Source organism: Triturus cristatus, unplaced genomic scaffold, assembly GCF_964204655.1.
Source record: "Triturus cristatus unplaced genomic scaffold, aTriCri1.1 SCAFFOLD_168, whole genome shotgun sequence".
In the NCBI taxonomy this organism is placed as follows: Eukaryota; Metazoa; Chordata; class Amphibia; order Caudata; family Salamandridae; genus Triturus; species Triturus cristatus.
Genome location: NW_028187305.1, coordinates 1,201,518 through 1,223,927, shown reverse-complemented (window position 1 = coordinate 1,223,927; position 22,410 = coordinate 1,201,518). Strand labels below are relative to the sequence as shown.

At 48.0% G+C, this 22,410-nt stretch overlaps 1 protein-coding gene across 23 annotated transcripts in view; it reads left to right on the top strand.

The window, feature by feature from the left end:
* LOC146771980 (stAR-related lipid transfer protein 3-like) overlaps window positions 1–22,410 on the top strand; it is a 134,528-nt gene that overhangs the window by 99,710 nt on the left and 12,408 nt on the right. For all 23 annotated transcript variants that reach the window (XM_085640265.1, XM_085640256.1, XM_085640266.1 and 20 more), the window contains 5 exons: window positions 2,709–2,771; window positions 7,364–7,459; window positions 17,642–17,721; window positions 21,660–21,764; window positions 21,912–22,005. In XM_085640265.1, coding sequence (XP_085496391.1) covers window positions 2,709–2,771; window positions 7,364–7,459; window positions 17,642–17,721; window positions 21,660–21,764; window positions 21,912–22,005 — 438 coding nt within the window. The remainder of the gene's footprint in view (window positions 1–2,708; window positions 2,772–7,363; window positions 7,460–17,641; window positions 17,722–21,659; window positions 21,765–21,911; window positions 22,006–22,410) is intronic.

Below are 22,410 nucleotides of genomic sequence, written 5' to 3'. Positions count from 1 at the left end.
GCACGGAATTCATCTCGGAAACTCTTGGCACCAGGAACCAGCGTGAGCTGCTTTGGAAGTCTGGAAGTCATCAGAGGGGGGGGTCTGAAGAGTGGTCATCTTATCCATTGTTCTTTTCACAGTGGGGCTGAGGGGGCTGTAAAATCAAATGGATGGCGGTGGGACGCACGGTTCAGGATTGAATATTCCAGCAGCGTTTCATTTAAAAGTGGGTTTATGGCTGTGGGAGTGATGTCCACTGAGTTATCTAACAGCGGCCCATTAAGCGCACCTGAGGACAGGTGCCAGCTGGCCTGCCCATCTCGGACCCCTCCCGGGCACAGGCCTCGCTGGCCTGCCCGTCTCGGACCCATCCCGGGTACAGGCCTCGCTGGCCTGCCCGTCTCGGACCCCTCCCGGGTACAGGCCTCGCTGGCCTACCCGTCTCGGCCTCGAACCCCTCCCGGGTACAGGCCTCGCTGGCCTGCCCGTCTTGATCCCCTCCCGGATACAGGCCTCGCTGGCCGGCCAGTCTCGGCCCCCTCCCGGGTACACGCCTCGCTGGCCTGCCCGTCTCGATCCCCTCCCGGGTACAGGCCTCGCTGGCCTGCCCGTCTCGGCCCCCTCCCGGGTACAGGCCTCGCTGGCCTGCCCGTCTCGATCCCCTCCCGGGTACAGGCCTCGCTGGCCTGCCCGTCTCTGACCCCTCCCGGGTACAGGCCTCGCTGGCCTGCCCGTCTCGGACCCCTCCCGGGTACAGGCCTCGCTGGCCTGCCCTGGGCGTATGATCCACCGGGGGCCACCGTTCTTCCGCTCTTATACATACAAGTGCTTCACTGGCTACCATTACAACTTGATCTATATTTCCAGAGTCCCTCTTCATTCTAAAACTATCTTGTTGTGAAATGTGTTCCTTCTTGAAAGTATAATAATGCCTCATACAAGTAACAGGAACTCCTTCCAGAATGAGTACACTCACGTAGAGGGACAACGAGTCACGGCTTTCAAAATTACGAAACGTGTTTCTTTATATCGGATAAGTGCCAAGTGTTTATGTACGTGGTTGAGAAAACAAGTAGGTGCGAGGAAGGCACTGAACTCTGGCTGCTGTTTCAGAATGTGTCACAGGAATGAACACAGCTCACTTGGAAGAACACACTCTTCAGATACCCTTCAATTTTACTAAAAAATGTTTTAAACAAATGTTCATAAAATGCTCCATTTCACTGTTGCACAAATAAAACTCACACTCCACAAATAGACTTGCACCGTAGGCAAACACAGTAGTGACGCACACAACACAGTAACGGATACATTCACAGAAACCATAATGCACAGATACGGATGGGTACATACTGCACAGATGTACATGCAGCAAAGATAGGGTGACCAGATGTCCCCGTTTTCCCAGGACGGTCCCCGTTTTTGGGTAAGTGTCCCCGTGTCCCGACACTTTTCTCCAAGTGACTCAAATGTCCCTGTTTTCAAACAGTGTCCCCGTTAAACACAGAAATGTCCCTGTTTTTCATTGTTCCGGTTGAGCATGCGCGCGCATGCTCTCTTTGCACTGTTTACGGCATGTGTCGTCACTGAGGTGAGCGCTGTAGCAAGAAGGGAAATCCTTTGAAGAGAGACATTTTACACGCAGCGCCACCTGCGTCATCGCGTACGTGCTTGGGCATGAATCTTTGCTGCAAAGATTCATGCCCAAGCACGTACGCGCAAACACTTGCGAAAACCACAAGCACAGACACACAGCACACACATTCCATCGGTAGACACACACACACAGCATGCACACATACAATTGTAGGAAGAGGGTATACACGTGGGGCAGTGCAGAGGGGACAAAAGCTGAAATGTAGTAGACCCACTCCACAGATATAGTGGGATTTTAGAGGTATTATCTACTAGGCATAGATGTTCCTTGCGTTTAACAAACTCCTTATAGGAGGACGAGACTCCAGAAGGAGCAAGGGTGAAGAAAGACCAGGCAATTAGTTGCGGAGACTTCTGGACTGTGCCGGTGTTTCTCCTAGACCATAACAAACTGTTACTCGGAACCACATGAAGAATAAGGCAGTTAGCCCCCAAAGGAGACCAGCAGACGTTTACCACCACCCAGTATATAGTGCAAATGCTCCACGCCCTGCGTTGTATCAGAGATGTGGAAGTGTAAACAGAAATACGTTCATTCTTTCCCGGATGTTTGCCCTTGTCTGCCCTTTTCCCCTGCCTGTTAAATCGGCCACGAGTGGCTCATCCTCCCGCTTAGCTGAACCAGTCACTGAGTGCTTATCTTTTATGTATGACCGAGGTGGCCCACCTTTTTTCATTCCTGAAGTGGCCCACCTTTTTTCATTCCTGAAGTGGCCCACCTTTTTTCATTCCCGAAGTGGCCCACCTTTTTTCATTCCCGAAGTGGCCCACCTTTTTTCATTCCCGAAGTGGCCCACCTTTTTTCATTCCCGAAGTGGCCCACCTTTTTTCACGGCTGAAGTGGCCCACCTTTTTTCACGGCTGAAGTGGCCCACCTTTTTTTCACGGCTGAAGTGGCCCACCTTGTTTCACGGCTGAAGTGGCCCACCTTCTTTCACGGAGTGGCCCACCTTCTTTCACGGCTGAAGTGGCCCACCTTCTTTCACGGAGTCAGTTTTGATCTTCCGCACCTACATTTCCTTATAGTGCAGTCTCCTTTAATATGTTCTGTGTGTTTTTTCGTTATTCAGGAAGTGGGAGATGTTGTCTACACCATCGAAACACCGTTCTATGGCAAGTCCTTCATCTTGAAGGTAAGGATACCTACTTAATACACTCCTCTTCCCACAGAACACCGGCTTACTTTTCTACTCCATGTCGCACCTACCTGGGTATTCTCTTTCCTTAACCAGCTGAGGCCTTAACTACTGCTTATCTCCATGGCTAACCCACACCCTTTCACAGTGCAGATGAGCAGATGAGCTCCTACAGTTCACGCAACGTTCATATGCAGGTGCATTCTTTCTTTCATAAATGACACCATCCCAGGATCCATCTGGACATTTCTTATCTCGTTCATCATGCAGATGTGCAATATTACGTCCTCTGTCATCTCCTCCCAAAATACAACCGGCCATTTCCTATTTCCTTCAGAAAGCCCATCGGTCCCTGGTCTCTAGCCACGATCAATCCTTGTGTATCCTGCCTTTTGAGCCCAGTAAACTCCAAAGGCTCCAAGTGTGCTGCATTAATGTAGTTTTGGAGTTCTGTTAAAACATCTTAATTGACCTCAGATTCAGTTTTCCGTTGGGGGTTGTTATAGTTATCTTGTATTGTCTATAATCAGGTGTATCTATTTGTGTACTACAAAATGTTTTAAAAAAAATGTTTTCCTAGTGAACAAAAAAATATAAAATAATATGTATTGATAAACAACAGATGAAAGCTAATAAGAACTAAAAATAAAATTAATTTTTAGAAAAAAAACAGAACATGTATATGTGTATTTAAATGTCAAAATAATGTCTAGTTAGATTTGTATTTCAACCCATACGAGATTTAATGTCCGATAAAGAAATATAGGTCTTACGGGAGCTGTTCTTGTTTCAGTTGCTTTGTTTTCCCCTCTTTCTCCCTGACCTCACTTACCTCTCAGAGTGGGTCCCTTTATGTACAATTTCTTCTGTTTAAACCACAAGTGACCTAATCGCTCGGCTCTAATACCTGTAGTGCACTTTATTCTTGTAAGGCGGGCTGCGGCCCCTCTACCTAGGCAATGCAGGGTTGACAGCGGTGGCATCGTTGATGGAGTTGAGCACATACCTTTATATCTGTATTCTTGTGGGGAGTTAGGAGCAGGTCCGCAGGCATCTCCTCCATAAAGTTCTTTCAATCCCCTATACATGGATTCTTAGTCTTCCTCAGGACTGGTAGATGTGTGTTTGTCTACGAATGGACTTGTGACAGAACATTGGAGTCCATGTATGTGTCTGTGCTGCACAAAATGGTGATCTCCATTGTCCCCGGCTGGTTGTTGACCTTTTAGACATGCCAGCTTTCAAATACTAGTCTTTCTCCTTTGCCAAAACCAGATCAGCCCGTTTAGTGGGAAGAGTTAGCCGGCCACTGCTTTTTCAGTAGTAGAGATTCCCATGACAAGGCAAAACATGAAATTCCCCCTTTCCTGTCTGTGACCACATCCTTTTGTGAAATGGTTGCCCAGAACAGGCCATGTCAGGAGAGATCACAGACTTGGAGTAAAACAAAAACTAGTCTCTAATGGCTGTAAGCAAACTCCCCCAGGCATTGGGTAACATCTGAACATTCATCTGAACATTAAAGAAACACAGCATGTCAAACATTTTAAATACATACAGCTCATACATGTCCTACGATCAAGAATTGATTGTGAAGAGCAAAACTCTAGACACCTCTTTAGTCTATGGAAAGCGACTGAATACTACCCAGAGGGATTTAGCGAACCCTAAAACCGCACTGAGAAGCTGACAAAGGTACACCTGAGCGGGAGGCCGGGGAAGAGGCACTCGAGCACTCCAGGGAGGTCTTGTTGAGATTGCGGTTCAACTTGGGGCAACTTAGTCCTTCCCAGAATACACACGAGGGCTCAGATCTTTCCTAGAACGGTTGGAGACACTTACCTGAGGGAATGCACTGAACAAGGAATCTTCATACAATATGGTAGTGAATAGTAATAGCACAGTGCTGGTTTGGTGCCTTAAATAGCTGCCACCCAGGGAGTACCACTAGGCCTGGAGACAGCATCTGTACATTTACGAATATGGGATGATCGGACCTTGAATAGATACCAGAGATTGATTGTGATCGTGAACTTCATCGTAGCAAAGGGGACATAGTATATTGATGGACTGGTGCGTTGCAGCAGCAAAAAAACAGTTTCTGCTGGCATGGACTGCCCTAAAGATAATTTAAAAATGTATGAGGCATGGGATGAAACTCAATGGGCTGATCTAGTCTGAGGATGGAAGTAAGAGTAAACCAACCAGAACATTAGGTAGAGCAGCCTACGGGGAACATACAATATTGCCCTACAACCAAATGAGCTGTCTCATCAGTCCTACACCTGCCACTGTGTCTGTAAACTTTTTCTAATTCTGTGGAAACTCATTAATGGTGAAGCACTGTAAAGCCCTGCGAGAATTATCTAAGTATTCAATATGTTACTTGTAAAAAAAGAAAAACATTTTAAACAGACAAAACAAAAATATCAATGAAATATGATATAACATAAGGCAGCCTCACTGATTGGTATGGTTTACTCTCCAGAGAAAGGGTAAGTACTAGCTTCTAAGTTTGTTGTCACTGCTTGTTTGCTACTATCTTTGAAACAACTTAAATCAGGGAAGATTGCCGAAGAGAGTTGTTGAAGGGTCTGTGGAGATCGGAAGACCAGTCTGCCTACTATGACAAGAAGTTGGACTGTCCCTGCCAGTATGAGTAATCTGATTCACAGAGGGTCGCCAGGGACCAGGCAACTGAGAAGGCCTGCGTAGAGGACATCTTGATGTACTCCGACTGCCCCAGAGCCACAAGGAGTCTTGAGCCAGCTACCCAGGGACAAGCACGATTGCCTCTTAATTGAGGAAGTCGCTTGATGGCCCTCACAATTGAGAATTGAACCGACTTCAGTTTCCTGGCCTGGGGTTCCATGTTAGCTGGAGGAGGTTGTCTTGATTCTGGAACCATTGTAAATGACTTAATAGCTTCTCTGATTTGAGAGATCACGAGTCAAAACCGCAACTAAGAACCATTGGTTCTTGCTGGCCTCTTCGTTATCTGATATGGATGTTACAGCACTTTGGTGCTCCTACCACCAAACAATCTTCACCACGACTAGCTGCAGCTCAAGATAAATTCCCATACTTCTAAAACAGCCATCCGAGGGACTCCTAGTGTTTAGTTGCACGCAAGCCAGCCACTGTCCCCAGCTTAGAGTTCAATGCTTGACTTGCTCCCCATCAATGGGCATGGTGCGGCACCAGCCACTGTCCCCAGCTTAGAGTCCAGTGCTTGGCTTGCTCCCCTTCAATGGGCATGGTGCGTCACCAGCCACTGTCCCCAGCTTAGAGTTCAGTGCTTGACTTGCTCCCCTTCAATGGGCATGGTGCGCCACTTCACTGGACACTACACAAAGTCCTTGAAGAATCTAGAAATCCTTTGTGAAGGGTGGGCACTTGTTTGTTTGGCCTTAGGAGCGTGGAGGATGCACAGCTTGCATCCCTTAAATAGCTTTAACTTGAGTCCAAGTCCTTGAATATTAATAAAAGACATATTGATTACCAATAGTGTAACACTTTCTCTTTCCATCTGAATGTTGCCTCTCAGTGACTTTGCTAAAGAAGCCAGCACTTCTGAACTAACCTTAGAGAAGGTGAAGCGTTTGTCATCACTTACATTCGTCTGCAGGGCTCAGTGTTAAACTGTTTTGGGGCACCGGCACTTAAAGTTTTGTGCTTGTTCTCTAGGCCAGAATGTGGTAGGCACTTCAGGTTTTCATTGTGTTCTATTTGTAAGCTTCTTTGATGTACTAACATGCATTAACCTCCTTTTTCTTCATAAAAGTTAAGAACTGACCAGACCTTAACATTATTAATGGTTGTCTGTAGTGTAAGACTGTTTCAGAGTGTTTAATCTGACACCACCTTTTGAAATAAGTCTTGAATGCAGTCCTTTGAGAGTCAATTGCTGAAAAGGAGCATTTGGTTATCCAGATGTGCACAGATGTTGTGGCATAAGAACACCACTGATAAAGAACATTCATTTCTACAATTAATTCCCTATTGCCTCCAACAGGCATTGAACCCCAAGAAAAGTCTTAAGCTTCTCTCCTGCTCTTGTCCATTCATGACCATACATTCTCAAAGCTCTCGCCCACTTGGGTCAGTTTTCCTCCTTCATTCTGTCTCCCATTCATGATTCTCTTGTTTGTGGTGACCATTTCATTCAAGTCTTCCTCCTCATCCATTTTTGACTTCCCTCTCTGCAGGTTGATTTCTGTTCATGACTCTCTCCAAGTGTGCCTCTTCTTTTCCCCCCATGTGTGCCTCTTCCTTCCCCCCATGTATGCCTCTTCTTTCCCCCATGTGTGCCTCTTCCTTTGCCCCATGTATGCCTCTTCCTTTCCCCCATGTATGCCACTTCCTTTCACCATGTATGCCTCTTGCCTGTCCCAGCTCTGCCCTATGCATGCTACTTTCCCCCAAGACTCTAGCCCACTCATGCATCTGTTACTTCTCAAACTCTCACTAATTGCTCTCTTCCTCCACAGGTTCTCTTATGCATGCTTGTTCTCCCTTTAAGCTTTGTACCACTTGAAACCTTCTTCTCCTCTAGGCTCTCTCAAATTCATGACTGTATTTCTTCCCAGGCTTTCATGCAGTGTACTGCTGAAGTGATCTACCAAGAGGTTATCCTACAGCCAGAGAAAATGACCCTGTGGAATAAAACCGTCTCTCTATGTCAGGTGTGTAACCCAGGAGTCAGTGCATCACTTCCTTTGTCTATTCCCATTGTGCATACCCTTCAAACCTGTATCCTACCTGCCCCCGTAGAAATGGGGAAGGAAGGAAGACAATGTTGTACAACTTGCAGAAGGCCCCTAAAATTGCAGTTTTTAGTTGTGTCAGAATACAGTGCGACCAGGGAGAGAATTTGGCTACAGAAGACATATTGACATTAAAACTTGTGCCTTTTTCCAGTTTCATATTCAGCTTTGTATTGTCACTGTTCCATGTGGTCACTGATATAGTCAGTCCTCTGAACCTGGTAATCCCAGACCCATCCATGATTCCAGCATGCACCGTACACCTACGGTTCAATTACAGTGAATACATCATATTTCTAGGACACACTGCTGCCTCATCTTGGTGTGCCTGGCGCTGATGATCCAAGCATGGGCGAGACCCAAAGAGCAGAATAATGATCCATGTAAGTACAGGCCGAAGGCCCAGTCATGATCCATACAAATGTAGAAGAACAGGGGCACAACCATGGTTCTCTTAGGTACCGAAGACCCCATTTAATCTCTGCAAGTACAGGAGCCCAAAGACCCAGCCATGATCCTTTCAGGTATATGGGATCCCTAGACTATGCCTTACTCCCTGCAGGTACATGAGACCCAGCACTGATTCATAATCTTTGCAAGTACAGGAGACCCAGTACACAACCATAACCACTGCAAGTACAGGAGACACTGGGCCCAACTATAACCACTGCAAGTACAGGAGACCCAACCATAACCACTGCAAGTACAGGAGACCGGGGACCCAACCATAACCACTGCAAGTACAGGAGACCCGGGACCCAACCATAACCACTGCAAGTACAGGAGACACGGGGCCCAACTATAACCACTGCAAGTACAGGAGACCCAGGACCCAATCCTAACGTCTGCAAGTACAGGAGACTTGGGGCCCAACCATAACCACTGCAAGTACAGGAGACCCAGGACCCAACCATAACCACTGCAAGTACAGGAGACCCAGGACCCAACCATAACCACTGCGAGTACAGGAGACTTAGGCCCAACCATAACCACTGCATGTACAGGAGACCCAGGACCCAACCATAACCACTGCAAGTACAGGAGACTCGGGGCCCAACCATAACCACTGCAAGTACAGGAGACCTAGGACCCAACCATAACCACTGCAAGCACAGGAGACCCAGGACTCAATCCTAACCACTGCAAGTACAGGAGACCCAGGATCCAACCATAACCACTGCAAGTACAGGAGACTCGGGGCCCAACCATAACCACTGCAAGTACAGGAGACCCAGTGCCCAACCATAACCTCTGCAAGTAAAACCCGGGGCCCAACCATAACCACTGCAAGTACAGGAGACCCAGGACTCAATCCTAACCACTGCAAGTACAGGAGACCCAGGGCTCAATCCTAACCACTGCAAGTACAGGAGACCCAGTACCCAACCATAACCACTGCAAGTACAGGAGACCCAGGACCCAACCATAACCACTGCAAGTACAGGAGACCCAGGCCCCAACCATAACCACTGCAAGTACAGGAGACTCGGGCCCCAACCATAACCACTGCAAGTACAGGAGACTCGGGCCCCAACCATAACCACTGCAAGTACAGGAGACCCAGGATCCAACCATAACCACTGCAAGTACAGGAGACCCAGGATCCAACCAAACCACTGCAAGTACAGGAGACTCGGGGCCCAACCATAACCACTGCAAGTACAGGAGACCCGGTGCCCAACCATAACCTCTGCAAGTACAACCCGGGGCCCAACCATAACCACTGCAAGTACAGGAGACCCGGGGCCCAACCATAACCACTGCAAGTACAGGAGACTCGGGGCCCAACCATAACCACTGCAACTACAGGACACCCGGGGCCCAACCATAACCACTGCAAGTAGAGGAGACCCGTGGCCCAACCATAACCACTGCAAGCACAGGAGACCCGTGGCCCAACCATAACCACTGCAACTACAGGAGACCCGTGGCCCAACCATAACCACTGCAAGTACAGGAGACCTGTGGCCCAACCATAACCACTGCAAGTACAGAAGACCCAACCATGGTCCTTGCAATTGCAGGAGATCCAGGGCCCTATCACGACTCCTGCAAGTATAAGAGACCCCTGGTCCAAGCATGATCCTGCAAGGATAGGAGTCCCAGGGACAACCATGATCCTTGCCTGTATGGGACACCCTGGCTTAACCAGTCTGCCTCGTGCAGACACGCTCTGCATTTCCAGGTAACCCAGGCAATTCTCCGATTGTGCCCTATCAGACATAGGCAATACAGAGCCTAAGTGCCTATTGCTCTAATGCGTACTCTATAAGAGCTATAACTGACATAAGGTAATACTAATGGCCATTGGAATTGATGCCGCAACCGATTTCACCCTCGTAAATAATAGGTCCAGGGAAAGTCTCTCAGTAAAGAGACGGGGGTGGAGGATATGTCAATCCCACACAGCACTGCGCTCTTTTGAGCTGGCAATCCTCACACTTATGGTTAACACTTTATATTTGCTATTGGCTTCTCCCAACACACACACAAATGTTATTGGTTTTTTTTCCCTTCTTGAAGCATTTATCAAATGGTGGAATGCAAAATGGCGATAGCTCACTTTGTTGTATTTACGAAATCTATCGCATTGCATGTGTACTAGTGTGAGTTTTGAATTGTAAATGGTACTGGCTTTTATTATTATTTTTTTTTAATCAAGTTAATCTAATGCATTAGAAATGTTAATACCCAGAACGTGGAGCCGTCATCAAGTGACGGGAAGGAAGCCTTGGTGGTTCCTGGAGGATTGTGGCTCCGCCTCCTTTCATTGGCTGATCTTGTTATGCCTCAATCAGGGAGAGGCTGCAACAAAGGTTGTTCTAAAAAATGATCTGGACCCCGTTTATGACCAGAGAACACTTAATCTGATATCCCTCCCCAATGAGGTTGAGCCACCAAGTTAGTATCATGTTAACATGGTGGGGCAAACTGGCCGATGATGAAGTATGCCACCAATAGTGGGAGTGGCCTTTCAGTCCAAATCTATCTCCTTATTTTATTTCAGCCTTTTGTAACACATAGTTTTGTTGTTCCAGAAATGAGTACAGGAATATAGGCCTCGCCATACCTGGGGTGTTATGTTTAACCCCGTCGCCCCGGCAGGAATTCCGCTGCGGCGCTGGGGGGGGGTTTGGGGGCAGCGTGGTGGCGCGGTGCTTGTGACGGAACCGCTCCATCACGAGCCACGGTTGAGCTGTGCTCATGACGGAGTGGTTCCGTCACGTCTCCGCCCACTGCGCTAATCGCCCGCACAGGCGGGGAATTAGCGCCGCGTGGGCGGAGCGGCCGCCAACGGCCGTAGCATGACAGAACCACTCCGTCATGAGCACAGCGCAACCGTGGCTCATGACGGAGTGGTTCCGTCATGAGCGGGGAAGGGGTTAAGGCTCCTGGTTTTCACTGATTTTTACATATAAATACAGACGGGAAACTGTTTTCCCTTTGTCTGTATTTATAAATAGAAACGGTAAAAAACGGATTCGGAAACTTGTACTGGGCGGCCATGCTCCAGCCCAGGTTTGCCACTTCCCTCGGTCCGATTTAGATCTGTGGACGCACTCTGCCTGCCGCCAAACCCCTGCTGACCTTTCCTAATCCGTGTCTTTCACCTAATCCTTGTCGGATTCGTGTGTCAGTGTGGGCATAACAGCCCCCCTTAGCCAATGTAAGTGAAAGGGAGGGTGCACATCTATAAGGCGGAGCGACGGAGGGGGGGTGGCCTTTTGTAGTGTAAACCTCGCTTTAAGTGGAGAGGTGAGCCTGAGTCACACTTCTCTGCGCCACCTTGAAACTCAGGTTTTGGGCTCTATATCTGGTGAGGTGGTTTTAATTCCTTACTGGTGTGAAGGGAGAAATGACAGCTGGATGGGGCTAGTGCAGAGCCCCTCCACGTGCCGAATGCTATGTTCCTGTTTATATGATGTTTAAACTTCTGACATTTCAGAAGCATAAGCGCGCCTTCATTCTAAACCACCAGGGTATCAGAGTGCACTATTTCGAGATTGAGGTTTTTAGGTGCAGGGGGTGGGAGGCGACGCAGGGTATCTAAGGGGAAGTCCACTAAATACTAGGGGCCTCATGTAGGTAAATAAAAATTACCGATTCTTAAATACCGAGCCGTACCGAATCGGTATTTAAGAATCGGTAAGTTATATGTAGGTAAAAATTCTGTAATAATTACCGAATCGGTAACATTCGGTAATCAAGAATCGGAATTTACCGAATCGGTAAATACCGAGGTGGTATATACCGAGGTGGTATTTACCGAATCGGTAAATACCGAATCGGTATTTACCGAATCGGGAAAAAAAATCACATGACTTGATGGAACAGCCAATCCTGTGCAACCACACCCCACCCAACCAGGAAGTGGCCACACCCAGGCAGGTGCACACAATTAACAGACCCTGGAGAGGCGTGGAGTGCAGCGGAGAGGCAGGGAGCCAGTGCCTGTTTGTGCAGCAAAAAAACATCATGTCCAGCCAGAGGACACAGAGAGATGGAGGGGAACGGAGGAGGAAGCTGAAATTCAGCCCCAAGGAACTCCAGGTGCTGGTGGAGGAGGTGGTGAAGCAGCACCAGAAGCTGTTTGGGAGGCAGTCCCTGCAAGTGCCCGAGGCTGAAAAGCGCAATATTTGGCTGGCCATCCAGGCGCAGGTCAATGCTGTGGGAGTGACCCACAGGGACATAGAGGTCCTCAAAAAGCGCTGGTATGACCTGAGGATTGTAACCAGGAGGAAGATGGGGGAAATCCAGAAGGAGGCCAGCCAGACTGGAGGTGGAACCAACAGGGCACCTGCCCTCACCGAACTGGAGGAGCTGGTGGGGGCCACAATCGAAAATGAGAGCGTCGTGGGTCTTGGGGATGCTGACAGCTCTGCCAGAGCCGCCACCCAACAAGGTAAGACGAATGCACAGCAATGTAGCCCCCCCTACCCCTATCCCACATCCCCCATTGGTAAATGAGTATCCCACTCCAGTCCATGTGTTAGTGCAGACAGGCAATGCATTCTGGGAGATGTAGTCAGGGAAACCCCAACCATGAAGTAAATAGCACAGGACAACAAGGCATGTTACACACATTAGCCACAAGGAGGCAGAGGACAAATTTAGAGTATAACATGATTTATTGTGATGCTTGCAATGCAGCCCTTCAGGGACACTGAGCCGATGTTGCATTTCTGTCCACAGATGTGACATCACGCAGGACAGGACATGCTGCAGGAGAGAGGGCACACCGGCCACACAGATCAGCTCTGGCCAGCACAAGTTCAGCCCAGGGAGCAGTGCCACGGGCAGCCGCACCACTAACACAGGCAGCCTCGCCTCAACCAGAGCCAGCCTCACCTCAACCAGAGCCAGCCTCACCTCAACCAGAGCCAGCCTCACCTCAACTGGAGCCAGCATCACCTCACCCAGAGCCAGCATCGCCACTCATGTTTGAGTCACCGGCCACATCACCGCCTGCAGGTGTGAGAATGAGGAGGCGTCCTGCCGCCAGGCTGCGAGCCTTAGACACCTCGTCTGACGACAGCAGGGGCCCTGAGCAAATTACTATGCCCCAGGATGGGAGCCATGCCACTGTGCCCTACACCTCACAGGCAGCACAGACGGGTGCAAGAGGGCGCCGCAGGTCGCGTGTCCAGAGTCCACCAGAAAACATTGACAGCCATGGTGTCTTCTCGGGGCTCGAGGGCCAAATGTTAAAACAACAGCGCCTGCAAACAAAGGCAGTCATGTCAGTCCAGAGGCATATGCGGTTCATGAAATCTACATTTGTCAACATGGACAATAACATCAGCGCAATGGCAGCGGGCATTCGGGACATGTCCCAGTCAATCCAGCAGTTGTGCAGCAAATTAGATGCTGACATAGATGCACGGCGCCGGGAACGGCAGAGGAGGGACACTAACACCAGAGCACTCAACCGTCTGGCAACTGCCACTTCTCTACTCTGCCGGCGCTCTGTGTCGATGCAGGAGGGCCTGACACACTGCTGCAGCGACGTGTCTCGGGGGATGGTGCAGGTGACAAGTGCACTAGAGGTGCTATTAACAAGTCAGGCGACGACAACTGCTGCAGGGGATGCTGCGGAGAGCATTGACTCCAGCAGCAGGAGCAGCATCACACCCCCCGTCCCAGAAGCACGCAGGAGCAGCAGGCGGCTTGGCTGTAGTGAGGATGCTCAATCCGTGCCATCCCACACTGCAGCGCGTATGCGCAAACCTTGATGCAGCCCTGCGTAGCCAATTCCCAATGGGTGACGTAACCCTGGACTTACTCCTTGTAAATATGCTATGTTGCCAGATTGGCTTGATCTTGTTTTCATGGCGTAGTGCCGCATTAAAACTACGTCATGACATACCACAACTGGCTGTGTCCCCTTACTTACTCAGAAATAGTTGCATGTGATCTCTGCCCGTCTCTCTCTCCCATCTATTGCAGTTGGCACTCCAGCTGCGTTGCCCTCTGGCTGGCCTGACTCTTCCTCGTTGTCCTCAAAATCTGTTAGTTCCACATCTGTACCTCTCTTCGTGGCAAGGTTGTGCAGCATTGCACAAGTGGCAATGATCTTGCAGCAGTTGATCGGTGTGTACTGGTGTGCGCCTCCGCTCTTGTGGAGGCAGCGGAACCTGCTTTTCAGTAGTCCAAACGTGCGCTCCACCACATTGCGTGTAGATTTATGTGCCACGTTGTATCGTCTCTCACTCTGGGTTGATGGATGTAGGTAGGGAGTGAGGATGAAGGACCGGCAGGCATATGCACTGTCGCCTAGGTGAGTAAAAGGGAACCATCAGTCACATGCCTCTATACACTATGATTTGCAGGTTTCATGGGGCGTCACTGTTACTTACCTAGCAGGTATCCCTCTCCAAATTCTCCGGCAATCAGTCGTGTGTAGATCCCACTGTTCTGGAAGATGTAAGAGTCGTGGGTGCTCCCAGGAAACTTCGCTACAATATCAGTGATGATGTTCCCTGCATCACAGATCACCTGCACATTGATGGAGTGGGTGGACTTTCTGTTCCTGTAGATGTCCTCTGTGTCAGCTGGTGGGCAGATTGGGATGTGTGTGCCATCAATACAGCCAATGACATGGGGGAACTGTGCCATGTGATAAAAGTCAGTTTTAGTTTTCTGCAGTTCGGCCTGTGTGTTTGGGAAGCTGATGTAGTGGTGCATTCTCTGCATCATGGCATCCAGGAACTTCATGAAGAAACGGGACAGGCAACTCTGGGATACACCACCCACCGCAGCTATCACCACCTGATAACTGCCAGATGCCAGTAGATGTAGGCTGCAGAGCACCTGCACATGTGGTGGTATGGCATGCGCCCTTCTTGTTGGCTGGTCCAGGAGTGGGTGCAGGTCCCTTATCAGGTCCATGATGGTTTGGGGGTGTAGCCTGTACCTTTCATGTATCTCTGCATCAGTCAGTTGGAAGAGTGTGATGCGCTGTCTGTAGATGCGTTCCTCCCGTCTCCATATCCTCAGACCTGCTGCCTGTAGACGTAGGCGCCTTGCAATGACATACAGAGCGGCCATGTTGTCCACGCTGTTGCATTTTGGGATTGCTTATATGGTCTGTTGATGGTTACCACCTGCTTTCACTCAGTGTTAATTACCGACTCTTAATTACCGAATTTCATGGATTTCTTAATTACCGAGTTTTCCTACATGTCATTTTCAGTTTTACCACTTCATATTTACCACTTCATATTTACCGATTCATATTTACCACTTCATATTTACCGAATCGGTAAATATGTATTCGGTAAATCTGAATCGGTATTTTAGAATTCGGTAATTATGAATCGGTATTTACCGCTTCATATTTACCGAAACTGGTTTTTGGCCTCCTACATCTCACTTGTCTAAATACTGGTCGGTAACGGCATATTTACCGAATTTCGGCCGTTACCGACTGGTATTTAGCTACCTACATGAGGCCCCAAATATCCAGAATGCGGTGCGAGATCGGCATGTACTCCTGGCATGCAGTGGGTGGCGAACAATTACTGCTGGTTGCTTTTCCCTGAGTGAGATAGGAAACGTATAACTTTTTACAGACACCGGTGGTCTATTTTGTCTTTGTTGTTTTGGAACGTTGCACGTTGTAGCTATTACATGACGTCATTCTCAGTGTTGTAATGAAGCTTGTTTTAAAACCGAAGTATAGGAGCTCCTAGGAAGCACACAACAGTGGATCACAACTTGTCCTATGTCATCGATCCTGCTTTGTATAGCAATAATTACACACGTCATGAAACGTGCTGCAAAGGGAAACAGCTGATCTGGTCCTCACGAGCACTCTGGCTCTAGGAGCTTGAACATGTGCTTGTACTACAATGGCAAAGTGTTCAGAGGAATGTAATAAGTAACCCTAATTTGGCATATATAGATACATTTATAAATCTATAACAACCGAGTGCATTGGCTATTTAAATAAATGTGAAAAAATACTAGCTGCAGCCTCTTCTTTTGCTTGCTATAAAAATAAATGTGGAAAAATACACATAAAATGAACAAAAAAGAAATATGGATAAATACAGACGGAAATGTTAAAAAAATAAATACCATGAAACCGGGAGCCGTAGTTATGTTTCATGTGTCGAGGATGTACGGCAAGCAGGCCTCTGGCTCCCTTATTGGGATTTATTTTATTTTGATAAGTCATTGCCACAGGTTCCCCATATCCCCCAAACTCCAGACAATGCTGTAATATGCCTAATAAAAAAAAAGATGGCTGGAATTCAAAACCCAGAGCTTATGGCTACATGGATAACCGTTCCAGTCCAGACAAAAAAAGGTCCCTGCCAATCACATCGTGCCCTTTGTTGAGTGACAGCAGAACTCTGAGACCGAACCCTCAGACATGTCGAGTGCCTGTGAACACACTCAGCGCTTGGACCATTGGATCACATTTGATCTGCTCATTGGGCAGACAGACGGCTGCCAAGGGGTTCTGCAGCTCTCGAATCTTTTTTCTAAAAGGATTTGCAGGACCCGGATATGATTGAAGCTAGACTTGCAGCCTCCTTCCTGCTGCTCAGCAACTTATTGGACAGGTCAGTGCATATTCTATTAATGAGAAATGAGCCAAAACCATAGCCCTTGCTAGTAGATCCCAGTTTTTAACACTGAGCCACAAACACAGAGGTATCTGTTTATCAGAGTTTGGCGTCAGACCGCACAGATCTTCACTTACGGATGTCCGCTCACATGTCAACGCTATTTCTCAGGTGTTGCTTTTAGAGGGGAGGTTTCTTTTCTGGGTGAATCTTCAGTTCCGCCAAATAGCTCCCTACAGCAGTTGCTGAAAAGGAATCTACACCAGACAGACAGCATCATGTGGTGAGAGAAAGGCCCTCTAGTATGAGCCAAGAGGTGATTGATTTCAACCAGCCACCTGCAGAAGGGAACAGACCCAGGGTCTATTGTAAACAATAGGTCCTATAGATAGCAGCACTATGAGCCCAATCTAAAAATGGTCATGGTCGCGAGGGAGCTAAATCCCGCCCCTTCTTTCTAAGTGATGAGTGAGCATCTCTTCCTTGCCAACGGAGCCTCAGTTGAATGAAGTATGTGCCATATGGCCGTACCCAGGGGTGAGGGGTAACGTTTATCATTTTAGGGAGCTACCTCCTTATGACTGATGTGATCGTGCAGGGCACGGCGGAGCCGGGCAGCTTACAGCTGTGCCCACCCAGCCCATGGAATCGAGTTGCACATGTCTGAGCTGGGGACAGGCGGCTCACAGCAGAGAACATGTAGCAGTAGACTGATCATTTACTATAGCAGGGCAGCACACAAACGCCAACCTAGCATTCGACAAGTGATGCCAACTTGTTAAATGGCCTACAACTTAACACAATATTTATGTATTTAAGGGTGGGCCGCTGCGGTGTGTGATAGGATGTTCTAAAGTAGTTTCAACGCAGTTTACACTGGCAGTACGAACTGCTAAACGGGGTCAAATCCACCGGCTGCAAGACCAACGTTTTTGACTTCACGCAGATAGTTATTTGTGTATCGAGTACAGACCTACACGGGTCCCAGCATCCTAAATGTAACCTTTGTTTTGTTTTCTTAATGCAGGTCCTTCAAAGAGTGGATGATAATACACTGGTGACCTATGACGTGGCTTCAGGGGTTGCAGGAGGTGTCGTCTCTCCCAGGCATGTATCTAAATATACTGCCAGGCTTGTGTCTTCTTGTGCACGTATGTCAATACAATGCAGAATGTCTTTGTACCATGGTCTCTCAATGCTGGAGGTGTTTTGACACAAGTCACGTAATAGGTTTCTGTGCCATCTGAGTGGCATGTCTTCAACAATTCCATTCAAGTGGGTTACCAGATTTGCACTGGACAATCTAGTATTCCCAAAGTATTAATTTACTCCTCCTCCTCCTACACCTTTATTATTGATGAATATACAGCTCTCCAGGTTCATCTTCATTGCGTTGAACACACTGAGTACAGGTCATTATTTGTATTCTTTACCAGAAGCATCAATGCGGGGCGCAGCGACCTGTCTGTTATCCGCTGTAGAGGGGCATAATCGTTCAAGCGACTCCGTTGAACAGCCAGTTCTTGAGTGCTCGCCAGAAGCCCAGTAAATGGGTGGCGGTCCGGAGCTGCAGAGGGAGGTCGGTCAATGTTTTAGCTGCGAGGTAGGTAGAGCGTCCTCCACTGTTGGTTTGGTGGCTACAGGCAGTGTGGGCGAGTGAGAGGGAGGCAGAGCGTAGTTGTCTGGTAGGGTGGTGGAAGTTCAGGCGAGGGTTGATGTAGGGTTATCCTTGGTTGTGCAATCCTTTGTAGACTTGGATCATCAGCTTGAATTGGCATCTCTTCTGCATGGGGAGCCTGTAGAATTTTCTAAGGTGGGGGGTGATGTGGGTCCATTTGTGGAGGTCAAGGATGAGTCTTGCAGCGGAGTTCTGTATGGTCTGGAGTACCTGCACAAGGTGTTTGGTGTTCCTAGCGTAGAGTGCGTTGCCATAGTCTAATCGGCTGGTGATTAGGGCCCGAGTGATGGTATGCCTGGTGTTCAGGGGGGGCCATTTGAAGACTTTTCAAAACATGTGAAGTGTGTGAAAGCAGGCGGTAACAACTTTGTTGATCTGGGGCTTCATGACCAGTTTGCTCTCCAGGATTATATGGAGGTTTCTGGCGTGGTCTGTTGGTTTGGGTGATGGTCCTAGTTCTGAGGGCCACCAGGAGTCATTCCAAGGGTTGGTGTTGCCGAAGATCATCACTTCCATTTTATCCCCCTCTACAACTGGTGTGATGCTTACAGATTCTGATGTGAGTTCGGAGGCTGGATATCACCCAGATCTGCCACATCCATTTAATGGGTTTTATACTGTTAAAACCTAAGCAGGCTGCAAGTTTGTTCCAACTCTGTAAGTCTTGTGTTTCTTGACGGCGTCTAGGCTTGCCCAATTGTTTTTGTCTAAGCATATATACGATTCACCAACAATTTATAGGTGCTCACTTGAAGAAGACCGCATTCAAAGATGACAGTGTCCACTACTGTGTTTAAAATGTCTCCTCAGGATCACCCCTTCATCGTAATCCAAAATCTCCCTGTTCATTTAGCAGTTGACACAGCAGCCGTCTCCCTTTTCCCAATTTTAAACGAGGTTGAAATGTGAGAGAATCAAGAAAAGACAATGATCCAGAATACTTCTCTTTCCCGAAGGCTAATTACGTCTTCTTTATCCGGTTATAACCTTGAAAACGTACTTGTTCAGCATTGACTACATTGAAGAACGGCTTCCTTCTGAGACCATGTGTCTTCTGGACTTCAGCAGCCAAGGAATCTGCGTTGCAGCAGCTGAAGATCAACAGAGACCTGACGGGCAGAGCTGTGAATGGCTGACTACACTCAGGGACGCCTGGCTCAAGACATACACATTAAGGCCTAAGGCATGAAGGTGCTTTTTGATGGCCAGACCTTAATATGCACCTCCGACTGATGAAGTTCTTGAAGTGTGGAATGGCTATTAACTCCTGAATCCCAGAGTACATTCGCTGCAAGCTAGCAAGAGTCTGTTGATCAACATTCACACGCATTTTTATGATCTCAGCAATACAGCCTTCACAAAGCTCTGTACTTAGCCTCCACTGGCACAAACGGCATCGACAACAGACTCCACCCAGCTCTACGGGGCCGCACAATGCCATGGGCGAATTACTCATTGTTTGTGTCCGTCCAAGAAATAATCTACTAAAGTAAGATCCTTTGTTCCCTTTTTCAGGGAAAACTTATTCTAGATCTCAGACATCCTAGCCATTTCTGAACTGACCCGAAGAGAGATCGCTTCATTCTGTGTGTCCGCCGACTGTTAACTATACAAGTGGGTGATTCACCTTTCGTGCAGAGTTTCGTCTTGAGGGTTAAAGCAGTGTTTAAGCGGAGAGCCTGAGCTGGGGTGTCCTCTTGTAGATCCATTTGCGACAAAGGACAGTCATCAAGATTTTCCCTTCTTTTGTACGGAAACAGGAGAGAATTCCATACGAGGGTTGTCTTTAACTGAATTATTGGGTTAGGGGAATTCCATTATGCCTTTCATTATATTCCTTTGGTTCACGAGTATCTTAAAGTCAACGCATCAGACAACTTGGACATGGTCCTCATAGCTTCATTCAGCTGCAACTGCAAGAATCATGGGAGGCTGTACGATGATTGCGGAATTTTTATCTGCATGCTACTCAGTTAGCCCACATAACCACTCGCCGTGAAACCCTCCTTAGGACAAACCTATTTCTTGTATTAAACATCAAATAAATCCAGTCTGCAGCTTTAATCATCTTGTACTTTGGAACAAGCAGGTTAGTCTGCCCATTCATTTAAGGTATTTGCAAACAGAGGTGGATGTCAGGTTACAAAACTATTAAACTTTACATTTTAACCCAATTTTGCACTGTATTATGGCATCAGAAGGCGTTGATTGGCTCTGGAAAGCTCTCATGTGAGATCAGGTCTCATAGGTAGGCTTGCAGGGGTGGAAGAACAGCAGCTGATGAACACTGTGGCAAGTACCCTACACATGGGCATAGAGATTCAAAGACATGGGGAGAGGCCTGATTACGGTTGGGCGTGAGGGGCCGGCGCAAGTTGATGGTGCTTTGGAGAGAGAACACTATGGGGAGGCTTGAGAGTTTAAGAGAAACTGGCTGTTTCACTGAAATGAAATGTTGAAGGTGGTTTCTGTCGCTTAGATAGTTTAATTGATGGGGTTCCTCATGGCTCATCTCTGTGCATACCCTGTTTAATCTATATCTTGCCTTCTTTGACATTTTCAAGTGTAGATGTTGTCCAATGCTACGCTAATGATAGACACCCTTGTGTGTGCTGTGTTCTTGGACCCCCCACACCAGATATAGATCATGCGCATTTACTTGCAGGCGTTCAGCCCTCCATAACCGTTATCTTCAACTTAGCAACTCCAAATAGGATGCTTATATTTGCCCACAAAGGCAGACCTCAAGCAGCCATACCAACTCAGAAAATCTTTGGTGTGGACTTGCAGCCTACAAATAGAGTTCAAAAGCTGAGCTTCTCTTACGCCAGAGGTCAGCTCGGTAGCAGCGTACTGCTAGTTTCAGTTGATGAAATGACATGCAAGCTTTCTGCTTCTTTCTGGGGAAAGAAACACAGGCTTTAGTTGACTGTGTAGCAATAAATCCCTCTTTGGACTCCTGCACTTCCCTCTATTGCGCAATACCTAAAGCTTTGCCAAGTCCTCCAATTCAGAGCTGTATCTGGCTTACATACAAAGGTTCGCATAATTGATACAGAAAAGTAAATATCTTTTCACAGTCCTGATTACCCGTCGGTTCTTGGATTTCCTGTTCAGCAGACAATTGTCTGGGAAGACGCTTCTGCTGGACAGGAAGCTCTTCTCTACACTGACAATTTTCAGGAAAAACTTCAGAGTAATATTGTTTGGCTAGACAGTGCTTCCAACCAGAGCCAAGAGACCTAGCAAGTAGTGTCCACATCATAAGTGCAGTCAGTCCTTTAGCTTCGCCCTCTACTTTATTGAACTAATTGATTTCCTGCACCCCGCGCTGGTCATTTAGTCTATGCTGCTTTTCCTTATTTAGGGATTTTGTGAATGTTCGCCGGATTGAGAGACGAAAGGATCGCTATATTTCCTCAGGGATGTCTGTCTCTCATGCAGCCAGGCCTCCACATCCCAAATACGTGCGGTAAGCATTTTTCTCAATCTTGTGGGTGGGATAGTTCTTCAGAATTTGAAGTGTGTGTGGGCACATGCAAGTGTACACACAACCACTGGATGTCTTCATGTAGCTTCTTACCATTGTGCATGTTCATTCATGTCCTCTTTCTGTCAGTGGAGAAAACGGTCCTGGTGCTTTTGTGGTCTTGAAGTCTTCCCGGAATCCAACAGTGTGTACAGTCATCTGGGTCCTCAACACTGACCTCAAGGTAATTTGGATAGTTCATGCCCTTCTTTAACCTCCTACACCGTGGGGTGTCACCCCTGCTCTTGCTTTTACTCTTTCCCCCTCACCCAGAATCTAGCTCCTGCTTCTGCAGCCGCCACTCGCCTCCATGCTCCTCTTCCGCCTTCATTCCCCTCGCATGTCCCCCACCACCTCTATTCGACTGTCTGTTCAGGCTTCCATCACCACTACCTTCTCCAGCCTCTACCTGGGACTACATCTTTCATCATCCTCTGCCAACCTGCAGTCTCCATGTTCTGCCTCCACTCCCCTGGCCCCATCCACTTTCACCCTTCTCCATCCTCCACTGATCTCCTGCACATTCTATGGCAAGGTCTCCACTTTGCTCATGCTCCTCCTTCATCCCCCACTTAGTTCTGCACCCCAC